General features: G+C 37.3%; 1 protein-coding gene across 1 annotated transcript; it reads left to right on the top strand.

Moving 5' to 3' along the window:
- The first annotated feature begins 12,855 nt into the window (after window positions 1-12,855).
- Window positions 12,856-13,443, top strand: LOC126481793 (uncharacterized). Its single transcript, XM_050105748.1, has one exon. It carries the CDS (start codon window positions 12,856-12,858, stop codon window positions 13,441-13,443), a length of 588 nt encoding a protein of 195 aa, XP_049961705.1.
- Window positions 13,444-13,851: the final 408 nt, after the last annotated feature.

The following is a 13,851-nucleotide window of genomic DNA, read 5'->3' as shown; positions in this document are numbered from 1 at the left end:
TCTCTCTCTCTCTCTCTCTCTCTCTCTCTCTCTCTCTCTCTCTCTTGGCTGGCTTTACTTTGTTTGAAAGTAAATCCAAGTAGTACTGGCTGTTCATTCTATGCTGCTCATAATCACAGAAAAACTAGACCTTCAGCATCCTGAAACACTGTCAATGTGACTTGTCCTGCTGATCCTTGGGTTTTGAATTTTTTCTAGACAGGTGATTTGGTGTGCTTCCACTCCATGCTTAGTCCTTTTGATTCTAGCTCATAATAGTGAACCCAAGTTTCATCACAAATTAAAATTTGGTTGAGGAAGTGGTCACGTTCTCTTTCATAATGTTCCTTTAGCTCTGTGCACAGTCTCAACCTCGTTTCCTCGTGTAGCCACGTCAACTCCTTTGGGACCCATCTTGCACATGTTTTGCGGTACTTCAGCTTCTTACAGATAATGTTATGAATTGTACCAGTATTAACTTGAACATGATCAACTATCATTTCCACAGTCACACGGCGATCGCCACTAATAATGGCATAAATTCGACTTGCAAGTGAGGGTGTTGAAACTGCAACTGGTCAGCCAGAAACTTGTTCATCAGTCGCTGAGTCGCTACTATTTTTGAACTGCTCTACCCACTTGTAAAAAAATTGCACAATTCATACAACCTTAGACATAAACTTTTAGACATTATAAAGTATATATTCACTGGTTTCTTGCCTTCACCAACTAAAAAATGAATAACAGAACGTTATTCAACTGATGTGGGCGTTTCGAGTTGGACTCGCCATCTTGAAATGTATTTTTGAGGTTATAAACAAAACAATGTTAATACATCAGCTGATCAGGGCTCATCCCAGGGATGCCAACATAAAGCCATAAAAGTACCAAACTTGCCCTAATAAAAAGGTTTTTTTCCCCAGTCTTTGTCTTTTTAATTATTGAATGACCCTCGTATATGCATAAAGTTTAGAGATTCACTCCAAAGGCTCACAGCTCCAAATGAATGCCATCGCTGAAAGGCAAGTGTTGGAATACAATTCGTACAAAATCAGTTTTCCCAATTTAAATGAAACTGCGATGAATTAAAAGGGACTAGCATATTTTATTGGACGCCCTACTAATGATTTAATTGTGGTGTGTGATGTGTAACCTAGCCCAAATTGTAGGGTAGGTAGGGAGGTGATACTTTCCATTGAGATTTGCCAAAACCAACCAATGTACTGCTAAATAAAGTTTATTGTGACAGACTGACTTGTTGTGTTCCTGCTATATATTATGCATTTTGCCATCTGTGATGAACCTTTCATCATAAAAACCAAAACCGCAAGATAAATTCAGAGGATATTAGATAAAGGGCATGTTTGAGGTATTTTGATGCATATTACATAAACAACAAAAAATGCAAGGTGTAATGGTATATAAAGTGTGATTTACCTTAAAAGAAAATGTTAAACTGCAAGAATGTAATGCAGATGGAAATGTTAATGTATTTTTCAATTTGCAATAAGGGCATGCTTTCAAAACACAAGTATTTATTTATTTATTTTTAATCCATATTTGAGCATTTTTCCAATCAATTTCATCATATTAAGTTTAAATTTATTGTACAAATTCATTTTATTGGCATAGTTACAGTATACACGCTAATAATAGTAATATAAGGCACATAAAATATACAATAGAGAATAATTTCTTAATTATACATTACATAGAAAATAATGTACAGAAGTATCAAATAAACTATTGACATACTAATGTAATTACAGATTAGTTTACAGCCAGAAATAATTTAGCACCTCTGCTCATCCTTACAGCAGTTTTTAAATTCTGAAATATTGTAGAAAGCCTTTTCTTTCAACCTTTTTTCAGTTTTTGTTTTAAAGTCGTTAAGGGAGACATGATGCGCCTCTGCAGGTGAACAATTAAATAATTTTATGCCCTGGTATACATAACTAGGCTGTGTTTCTTTAATCTAGCTTGTGCGCATATCTATCTGTCTCATTTGCCTGGTTTTATACTGGTATAAGCTTCCCTTAAGATGTACCGTAGTTGTTTAAGTTTTCTTTTATCTTAAGTAGGCAACAGTACACAGGGTGATTCAAAAAGAATACCACAACTTTAGGAATTTAAAACTCTGCAACGACAAAAGGCAGAGCTAAGCACTATCTGTCGGCGAATTAAGGGAGCTATAAAGTTTCATTTAGTTGTACATCTGTTCGCTTGAGGCGCTGTTGACTAGGCGTCAGCGTCAGTTGATGCTAAGATGGCGACCGCTCAACAGAAAGCTTTTTGTGTTATTGAGTATGGCAGAAGTGAATCGACGACAGTTGTTCAGCGTGCATTTCGAACGAAGTATGGTGTTAAACCTCCTGATAGGTGGTGTATTAAACGTTGGTATAAACAGTTTACAGAGAATGGGTGTTTGTGCAAAGGGAAAAGTTCTGGACGGCCGAGAACGAGTGATGAAAATGTAGCACGCATCCAGCAAGCATTTGTTCGCAGCCCAGGAAAATCGACTCGCAGAGCTAGAAGAGAGCTGCAAATTCCACAATCAACTGTATGGAGAGTCCTACGAAAAAGGTTAGTTATGAAACCTTATCGTCTGAAATTGGTTCAAGCACTGTCTGCAGCTGATAAGATTAAAAGAATCGATTTCTGTGATTTTATCCTTGCTCAAATGGAAACAGATGAATCTTTCGTTTCAAAGATTGTGTTTAGTGATGAAGCAACTTTCCACACTAACGGTTAAGTCAACCGTCACAATGTCTGTATATGGGGCACTGAGAATCCGCGGGAAACAACTCAGTATGAACGTGACTCGCCTAAGGTGAACGTTTTCTGTGCCATTTCAGCCAATAAAGTTTTTGGTCCCTTTTTCTTCGAAGGTGCTACTGTAACTGGACTACAGTATCTGGAGATGTTAGAGAATTGGCTGTTCCCTCAGCTCGAACAAGAAGCACAACAATTCATATTTCAGCAGGATGGAGCGCCACCACAGTGGCACTTATCTGTCCGTAACTACCTGAACGTCAACTACCCGAGGTGATGGATCGGCCGCCAGGCACCCCGTGACAGAGCACTTCATCACTGGCCTCCAAGAAGCCCTGATCTTACCCCCTGCGATTTTTTCTTACGGGGGTATGTTAAGGATATGGTGTTTCGGCCACCTCTCCCAGCCACCATTGATGATTTGAAACGAGAAATAACAGCAGCTATCCAAACTGTTACGCCTGATATGCTACAGAGAGTGTGGAACGAGTTGGAGTATCGGGATGATATTGCTCGAGTGTCTGGAGGGGGCCATATTGAACATCTCTGAACTTGTTTTTGAGTGAAAAAAACCTTTTTAAATACTCTTTGTAATGATGTATAACAGAAGGTTATATTATGTTTCTTTCATTAAATACACATTTTTAAAGTTGTGGTATTCTTTTTGAATCACCCTGTATAAAAAGTGATGGGACTGTCAGTACTTTTAGGTCTCAGAGTTTGTAATCCTGAAATAAGTCTGATAGCCTTTTTTTTTGCCAGATGAAAAATTACCACATACAAGGATAGCATATTGCAGATAGCAGTAACAGAAGGCATAGTGTGAGTTAAGTAACAGACGTGTTTTTCACATGTGTGTAGTGAAGTAGCAAAAATGTAACACATGAGAGCTTTCTGCATACACTATGTGATCAAAAGTATCCGGACACCCCCCAAAACATACGTTTTTCATATTAGGTGCATTGTGCTGTCACCTACTGCCGGCTACTCCACACCAGTGACCTCAGTAGTCATTAGACATCGTGGAGAGCAGAATGGGGTGCTCTGCAAAACTCATGGACTTAGAATGTGGTCAGGTGATTGGGTGTCACTTGTGTCTTACGTCTGTACGCGAGATTTCCACATTCCTAAACATCCTTAAGTCCACTGTTCCTGATGTGATAGGAAAGCGGAAAGCTGAAGGGACACGTACAGCACAAAAGCGTACAGGCCGACCTTGCCTGCTGACTGACAGAGACTGTCAACAGTTGAAGAGGGTCGTAATGTGTAATAGGCAGACATCTATCCATACCATCACACAGGAATTCCAAACTGCATCAGAATCCACTGCAAGTACTAGGACAGTTAGGTGGGAGATGAGAAAACTTGGATTTCATAGTCGAGCAGCTGCTCATAAGCCACACATCACGCCGGTAAATGCCAAACAATGCCTCACTTGGTGTAAGGAGCATAAGCATTGGACGATTGAACAGTGGAAAAACTTTGTGTGGAGTAACAAATCACGGTACTCAATGCGGTGATCTGATGGCAGAGTGTGGGTATGACAAATTCACAGTGAACGTAATCTGGCAGCATGTGTAGTGCAACAGTAAAATTCGGCAGTGATGGTGTTATGGTGTGGTCGTGTTTTTCATAGAGGGGGCTTGCACCCCTTGTTCTATTATAGCACAGGCTTACATTGATGTTTTAAGCACCTTCTTGCTTCCCATTGTTGAAGAGCAATTCGGGGATGGTGATTGCATCTTTCAGCACAATCGAGCACCTGTTCATAATGCACAGCCTATGGCGGAGTGGTTACACGGCAGTAACATCCCTGTAATGGACTAGCTTACACAGAGTCCTGATCTGAATCCTATAGAACACCTTAGGGATGTTTTGGAAAGCCGACTTTGTGCCAGGCCTCACGACTGACATCAATACCTCTCCTCAGTGCAGCACTCCATCGAGAATGGGCTGCCATTCCCCAAGAAACCTTCCAGCACCTGAATGATCACATGCCTGCGAGAGTGGAAGCTGTCGTCAAGGCTAAAGGTGGGCCAACGCCATACTGAATTCCAGCAATACCGATGAAAGTCACCACGAACTTGAAAGTCATTTTCAGCCAGGTGTCCGGATACTTTTGCTCACATAATGTGTATGGTCTGTGTGTTTGTACCAAGTTAATTTGAAATCAAGATATATACAAGTAGCTTAACATCTCAGCTCTCATTTTCACGGCTTGATAAACTGAAAATGATGTTCACTGTCTTTTCATAGCTGATGGATAGCTCATTGACTTTGAACCATGTATCAAGCTGATTAAGGTACTCTTTGTTTTCCAGTTTCAGTTTGTTTATGTGTTTCCCAGAGCTAATGAATGCTGTGTCATCAGCATGAAGTACAGATTTACAAGGCATGTTACTGGGAAGATCATTTACAAATATAGTAAAGAGTAAAAGGCCAAACACAGAACCCTGAGGAATGTCTCAAGTTATACGTAAGTATTGCAAGCTTTGGTTATTGTAAAAATACAATTTGTTTCCTGTCACTGAGATAGGAGTTTATGAGGGAGAGTTATAAGTCTCTGACTCTGTAACTTCAAAGTTTTTCCGGTAGTACTCTATGCTTCACTGAATCAAATGCCTTGCTTAAGTTGACTAGAATGTTTCAGCACATAACTTTGATTCAAATGAGTTTTAGATAAAAGAAATGATGCCTTCAGCTGCTTTCACTGTTGATAATTTGGACCTAAAACCATATTTAGATTGAGTCAGAATACTGTTTTTAGATAAATGTCTACAGATAACCTGCTGCATGTAGTATTTTATTATTTTGGAGAGAACCAATGCCAGTGAAATTTGACGATATTTATTTGTGCATATCTTGTTACCCTTTTTATGAATATGGACGACACTCTGGAAAATGGAAACTAGCATAAATCCAGTTTATTAGTGTACAAAGAGGGTTAGACATGAGGTTCACTAGTTTCATTCACAAAGTTTGGTAAGCCATAAATGTCCTCAAATTCTGATTTTCCCAGTGTTGTTAGTGATTTAACCACGTCACATACTTGTATTTGTGTCCACTTGAAAGCTGACAAAGTGTTTGCACTATTTTGAAGAAACTTATTGCCAGAAATAGGGTCTAGATTAGGAGCATCCATTGAATTGGAAATATGCTCACCAGAAGTTGGGATGATAGTGGGGTTCACGACCTTGACAAAAAACTTGATTAAATTCAGTTGCAGTGATATTGACAGCACCTGCGGTTTCTTTACAGTTTCTATCTGTACCCAACCCTGCTTTTAATAATCCACCTTGCTGCCTTACATCTATTATTCGAACTTTCAGTGTAATGTTCATTTTCCCTACATTTGGCTGTTTTGATTTGTGATCTATGATGTCCTTTGAGGTTTTTATAAGTCGCTTTGTCCACAATAACGCTTTTTCCATTTCATAGTAAATAATTACCAGGAGCCTTCGTGTCTGTAAGTTAGATAGAAAACATTTGTTTTGTGCCGGGTGCCTGAGTCTTCTGACTTTATTACTATACTGCTTTTGGCAACTGGTGAAGGTGTACTGAAGTGTTGAATATTCCTGCACCTGAGAAATAGTTTCGATTGTGGTGTTGTATTCTGTTTTGATGCCTTGCACATGTAGTTCGAATAGTTATATCACTGTATTTTTCACAGATTAAATGCTTTTCGCTAGAATAATTGAAACACTTGATACCACTGTCATCAAAACAGTGGGAAAACAGGCTCTTCTGATGCAACATGCGTAACCACAACAATGATTATTGTTTTTCTCATGACAATACATTCATTGACTTTGCGAACTTACCATAAAACTGTCAGCTTTCAGTCTAATCTAAACATTGGGCTATTCTACATATCTACCTGCGATAGCACATAACCAAAAAATAATACTGACTCAAAACTAACCATCATATCATATTGGTCATGTATACCACACGCCAGTGATTAATAATATCAGAGTAAGTAATTAAGATGCAAATACAATAATGTGTTGAGAATGTTGCAATCAATAACCCTTAATCCACAACTGTATATCTAAGTTCGTGGTTGAATTTTCATTGAGAATTTAATAAATGTATCTGCAACATTTGTGATGTGGAATAATAAATATTACTACTACTGCTATGAAAAGATCACCCAAGACTCAGCGCAAGGATAGTAAAGACTAAGCACGTGTAAATGGCCACTCTGGCTCGTAAGGGATGATGGTAGCGTGACCATGCAACAATTATCGGTTTGCTCAGTAACACTTTAGAGTGCCCCTGCTGTCATACGAAATCACACCCCAATCCATAACTCCAGGTGTAGATCCAGTGGGCATAGCTCACAAACAGGATGGATGTACCTTCTCATCCAATCTCTTTCTAACCAACACATGGCCATCCCTGGCACTGAGGCAGAACCAGCTATCATCAGAAAACACAATATTCCTCCACCCTGCCCTCCAGTGAGCTCTTGCTTGACACCACTGAAGTTGTAAATGGCGGTGGTTTGGGATCAGTGGAATGCATGCTGTAGAGCTGTCCTTGAAGTAACAGATTTGTAGTAGTTCCTTGTGTCACTATGGTACCAACTGCCGCTCAAATTCCCGCTGCAGATGCTGTGTGATGCGCCAGAGCCATGTAGCAAACGCAATGGTCTTTCCTTTCAGTAGTGCCATGTGACCATCTGGAGCTCAGTCTTCTTGTAACCGATCATTCTCGTGACCGCCGCTGCCAGCAATCACGTACAGTGCCTGCCTTCCTGACAAGCCTTTCTGCAGTATTGCAGAAGGAACATCCAGCTTCTCATAGCCTTAATGCATGAACTCGTTCAAATTCAGTGAGGTGTTGATAATGGTGTCTTTGTCACTTTAAAGGCATTCTTGACTGACATCAACGCACCACGTCCAATCTCGAAGGTAAATGAAGCTCACTACCAGTAAGTGTGCATTTAAAACAAACTTGATTTACATCCTCATAGTGACGCTATTAGCGTCACTCTCGTGCGACTGGTGTGAAACTGGAATAGACATCATCTTTCAGATGTAGAAACACGCCTACCAACTTTCGTTTCCATCCCATAACTCTTTCTTGGTGGTGCGATTTTATTTCTGTCGGTGGATTTTGGTATTTGGCTAACGCATTCAGTATGTATATTGTCACAACGAATTTCAGGCTTATAATATGTAATACATATTAAAGAAAAAGAACTCAGTGGGTTTTGACTGAGTGTACTCTGGTGAGTGATGGCCTACAGTTGTTTTATAGGTCTGGATGTCGTTGCTTGTTGCAGATGTATAGCTCATAGTCTGGGTGCTGCGAGATGACTGCTGACTATACCACCTAGACACTTCATGTCGAAGCTGCTGACAGTGAAATACAAGCTGCTCATATACCCTTAATTTTGCAGAGTATGTCTACTGCATACTCTGCCAATGCCTTCTTGAATAAATCTTCTCACAGATTCAGCTTAGAATCGATAAATTTGTTATGCACGTAGATCTTCTGTATTTTCTTATCATACGTAATTTTTGGTTAAATTCTACTTGACAATGTCATATAATCGCTTCAGTGCTTTTAAAATCTTTTTTTTTTATTTGCTGTAAAAAGTTTTTTGATAATGTCTAATCGCATATTTGTCTTCTTGCTGATTTACTTGACAACAAGGTACTTCCTTGCATATTAAAACTGTATACCAGACTGAGACTCGAACTCGGGACCTTTGTCTTTTGTGAACAAGTGCTCTACCCACTGTACTACCCAAGCATGACTCACGATCTGTTCTCTCAGATTTATTTTCGGCAGTACCTCATCTCCTACCTTCCAAACTTTACAGAAGCTCTGCTGTGAAACAAGCAAGACTATCACTCATGTATGAAGGGATATTGCAAATATATGGCTTAGCCACAGCCTGAGGGATGTTCCCATAACGAAATTTTCATCTGCAGATACATACATATATATATATGTATGTATCTGTGATATATATATATATATATATATATATATATATATATATATATATATATATATATATATATCACAGTTTTTCAGTGTTAATCTCGTTTAATCTGTTAATTCACTCTAGATTAGATGTAAAGACCAATATTCGGTTGTATTTTGGATTCAAATTTATCACAAAGTCTTTAATTTCTTTTGTTTCTTACAGCTGGTCATCTTGCTCACTGTACTAAAGCACTGACAAATGTAATGGCATTATTTGCACTCATTAATTCACTTTCACATTGTTTTCATGAATATAAAGAAATAAACTTCAGCCTTGAGTAATCAAGTTTGAATTAAATTGTTCTACAGCAAATCTTGTAGCAGGATTGTAGCTGAGATGAAAATAATACTTTTCTGTTCTTTTTAAGTGGCTTCTTCTTCCTCAGTTTTCAAATCTACATTCTTCACAGTAGATTCATATTTTACTTCTGGGTGGCTGTATGAGAGGGTTCTCGCTGGAAAACGAGTCTTGATGCATATTTAAGTATATTATTTATTAACTATTCTTCCAAACTTTTGAAAATATGACCTTCAAGTGGTTTATATGACCATAAACATTTACTACCTGACCACATTTAGATACGTTTTCAGTGTGAAAGTATCCTTAACACTAAAATGCTCTGCAGATATTTTTCATAAGTCTTCATAATTCTGCTGCAGGATGATGTCTTCACTGAGGATTCATAACATCACCTACTCTGAGGCAAATTTGTTGTGGCATAAAGATTTCGGCGGCAGACTCCCAACTGCTGCATACCGCCCAAGGAGTATCTCAAACGAATAATACAATTCAAAACAAAATCTGCACTATGACATAATATCATATGTATATAAATTTACACTTTATGCATTATTTGAAGCATGTCTACTCATTTATAGAAGATGAGGGCACAGAAAACTTTGCACTTTTGGCTGTTAATGGAAAAATCCCGAGTGTAATTCCGAAAAAATTCTGTACTCTCACACTCCAAAATACTGACTGGATTTATGAAACAGTGAATTGAGGTATGAAGATTGTTCAACCATAACCTTGTGTCATAAGTCTGATGTGAAGATGCACACTTACATTGCAGAATAACGTTAGCAAGAGCTATAAAAAGGAAATCAACAAAGAATATGGTCATAAACACTCCCCAAGAACTCTGTTTGTGTCATCAAGAGTTTCAAGTGTTGACCACCTACTGGAATACATATATGCAATCGCTGGTGCATGGACATCGATATCATTGCACGTGTTGCAACAATGAAATGTTTTAAATAACTTTGAGTCATTGGAACTTGTACATGGACTTCATTTTTTAATTTACCCCAGCAAAATAAATTCAGAGGTGTCAGATTAGGCGAATGTGCAGGCCGTATGATAATGCCATCACATCCTATCCTGTGACCAGGAAAGAGTTAAGTGAACACTTTCCTGGTCACTAGTGAGTAGTGAGCCAGATATCTATCATGCTGCTACTACATCCATCCACATATTTCAAGTGGAGAGGTGGTGACACTTCAGTAAGAAACTGTGTGTGCTTTTACTATAGCCTATAAGGTTTCTTCAGTGACGTAATGACCAGTCACATAGTCTCCAATAATTCCATGCCAAATGTTCATACTCCACTGCCTTTGATGTTTTACCTACCTCATTCAGTGCAGTTGCTGTGTGATCCAATAATACACATTTTTTATTCAGCTGTCCTCAATGTGTAAAGGCAGCTTCATCTGTAAAGATAATTCTTTGCATCGAAATCTAATGTCCCAATGCTGCATCATAAGTGAGCTACAGAATTTCATGCATCTTCTGCAATCTCACAGGTTCAACTGCTGGTGACACGTGATATATGTAGAAACCACACAGAAAATGCGTACAACGCAGAACTAATTTATTCCAGAGATACTCGCAATTTCTGTGAAGCTTACATATGGATTATGAGCAACATCTGTCAGAACATCTGTTTTGTCCATTTTTCTCTTTGTAAGCTCGCTTCTTGTCTTCTGTATAGTATTCCAGTGCCATTCAAATAACATTTTTTTGCACCTTCCCTCAATTGTCATTCTCGTTGAACACAGTCTGTTGGGATAACTTTTTGTGTTAAACTCTACTATTCTTTTCGTATTCCTTTTATATTATCCATAAAGAAGTAGCATATCTAGTTTGTCTTGGTTTGTGAGAGACTTCATTTTTTTTCAAATCAGGACTCCACACACGTGAATGACTCAGACAGAATGAAATCTTCACTTCTGCTATGCAGCTATTATACTGGTATCACACCAGTGCAGCACTGTTTCCTGCTTTTCTTATGTGACTTATTTTATTTTTTGGGTATGAAACCACCAATTTCCACGTAAGCTATCAATCAGTTTCCCTCTCAAAACAAGTAAACCTTAAGTTCTATATACTGCAATTACTCCAGGATTAGTAATCAGATTTTTGAAGAGTGAAAAGCCTTTAAATTCATCTCTTTTAGGTCTATGATACTAGCAGTAGAAATCACTGTAGTTCCATTTGAAAGAAGTGAAGTTGGTACCGATATCTCTGCAAATAATATAACTATGAAAAATTGCTACAAGTAGCCTAGTGTCAACGTTTTCACAATACATCTGAGTGAGACAGAATTACTATGTTTTAATGGTTTTGGCAATTTCTGGGGTGAACAGCTTACTGAATCACCATGGACAATTATAATTTGCTAACTGCTGGTTATTATACATAGAGTTGTGTATATACCCATGCTTATAGTGCAAATTTTGCATGATCAACACAATGCATATTCTGTAATGGATTGAATAAACATCAAAAATTAAAAATGGGCTCTAACATATATCCTTAAACCGAATGATAAGTTCCGATTTTTTTTATCACAGATGATGTTTCATAGCCTCACTTTCACTGTTTATAACAGAGGTAAGGAAGTGATATTGTGTTCCTGTTCCATCTAGTATGAACACACCTCCTAAAAAGAAAGGGCAAATCATACATGAGCTAGAAGCTCTTTCATTAACAAGTAGTTGCACAATTGAACCTATTCTATATTGCCAGAAGCATCAGCCTTAGAATCTCATATAACCGGTTAGTTTGGAAGACATATTGTACAGTCCAGTATAACTCTCAGTTCATTAAGGGCAACTGATCACCCAGATTCCAGTTAAAAAGATAATAATAATTTAAGGGCCAGTAAGCTCTACTTTTTGATGTAGTATGTAAATAATTATGAATTATTATCAAATCAGGACTGCAGAAATTGTTCAATTGGTACGAAAATCCGAAATTATTCTAATTAGCAGACAATAAAATCGTATTATACCATGCCACTCAGTTTCCTTTGTCAGCCAAAATACACGAAATAAAGTTTGGATTAACATAAGTACTATTATTATTGATCTATGTAATTTATGTACATAACTAAATTCACTAATTTTCAAAATTATTGTCAGACTTTGCAAAATAATGAAACCAAATATATGCAAACAAATCATCAAAAGGGATTTTCTGGGTAACTACGTTAATTCTAACAAAAAGATGTGAATCATATTATATCGAACATATAGTAGAAACATTGCACTTAATTTTTTCATTGAGTAATTGATGAAGTTATTAACACCATAGTTTGTTCTGTTCATTTGATGTAAATCCTCGTGATAACTTTTATTCCTGATTAAATTGTATGCATAAAACAAATGAGACCAATTGTAACATTTCCATATGTATGTCAAAATAACTTGACATGATCATTTTTAATTGTAATCTCTAAAAATTGCTATACCAACAATCAAATAATTGTTTGAAAATGTATATAAGTGTGAGAATTGTGGAGCTTGGCTTTCACTGTTGATTTGGTGTTTGCAACAGATGGCATGTGTTGCTTTGTGTAATAAAATATGTCTAAAGGTATATCACTTACTTACTCAATTCACTTATCAAAGCCGAATGAATTATACATCCAAATCCTGTTCTTCTGAAGAATTCCAACACATCAAGGAACAAAAAGTTAACAACCTGAGTTACATGACTCATCTGAACTGTTTATATTTCATTAAGTTTTAAGCAAATTTACATAAATCATTTTCATTTATAAAGAGGAGGTTACATCACATAATGTAACATAACAGTTAATGGCCAATAATGCAAATCCTGCACTTCCAGATGGTACAGGAAAAGGTACAATAATTTCATCTCTCACTAAGGAGGAATTGACAACTTTGGTGACAAGAAAAACAAAAGAAATGGCAGCAGTATCAAACAAAATAACAGCACCAATGCCAACAGTAACAGAAACAACCATAGAGCTAACAAAAGCAGCACAATCAGAATCAGTAACAACAACAGTAGAAAAGGCAACAGCAATATCTCATGTAAAAACAAGAGCTGCCGAAACAGCAACATCTGTAGCACCAGCAGCATCATCAGTGACTATAGTATCAGCATCAGTACCAATAGAAATTGCAGCTCCAACAAAATTAACGTCATCAGCACCAACAACACCAACAATATCTGCAGCACAAACAACAGTATTGGAAGTGGTACCATCAACAGAAGCTTTAACAGTAACATCACAAACTGTAACATCAGCTTCATCACCAACAATAGCAGCAGCTCCAGCAGTAACAACAGTACTACTTAAAAGCAGGGATTTATTTATTTATTTATTTTATCCATCTTTCAGCACTAACATGCAATCGATGTCGTCAGAAGAGTTATAGCTATTTGTACATTATGTTATACATACCAAAATATCACATAGTAAAAATATAGCAATGTTGTAAACTATTAGCTTACAACAGCCTCTACACCTAGATCCTACATAACAGTAAGCCATAATTTATCAGCATTAACTTGTAATCAATGTTGTCAGAAGTATTATAGCTATTTGTACATTATGTTTCATATAAAAAAAATATTACATGGAAAAAAGGACAGTGTTGTACCCTATTAGCTTATAGCTAGTTGCCTCTACATCCACAACTATACATAACAGTAAGCCTTAGTTTATCAATAAATTAGATCATCTTTACAACTATTCTGAAATTCTTCTACACTGTAGAAAATATTTTTCTTCATCCACACTTTGGTTTTAGTTTTGAAAATAACCATTGAAACCAATTGAGCCT

Source organism: Schistocerca serialis, chromosome 5 (genome assembly GCF_023864345.2).
Source record: "Schistocerca serialis cubense isolate TAMUIC-IGC-003099 chromosome 5, iqSchSeri2.2, whole genome shotgun sequence".
Lineage (NCBI taxonomy): Eukaryota > Metazoa > Arthropoda > Insecta > Orthoptera > Acrididae > Schistocerca > Schistocerca serialis.
The sequence above is the reverse complement of the archived record's forward strand: the minus strand, read 5'-3'. Positions and strand labels throughout refer to the sequence as shown.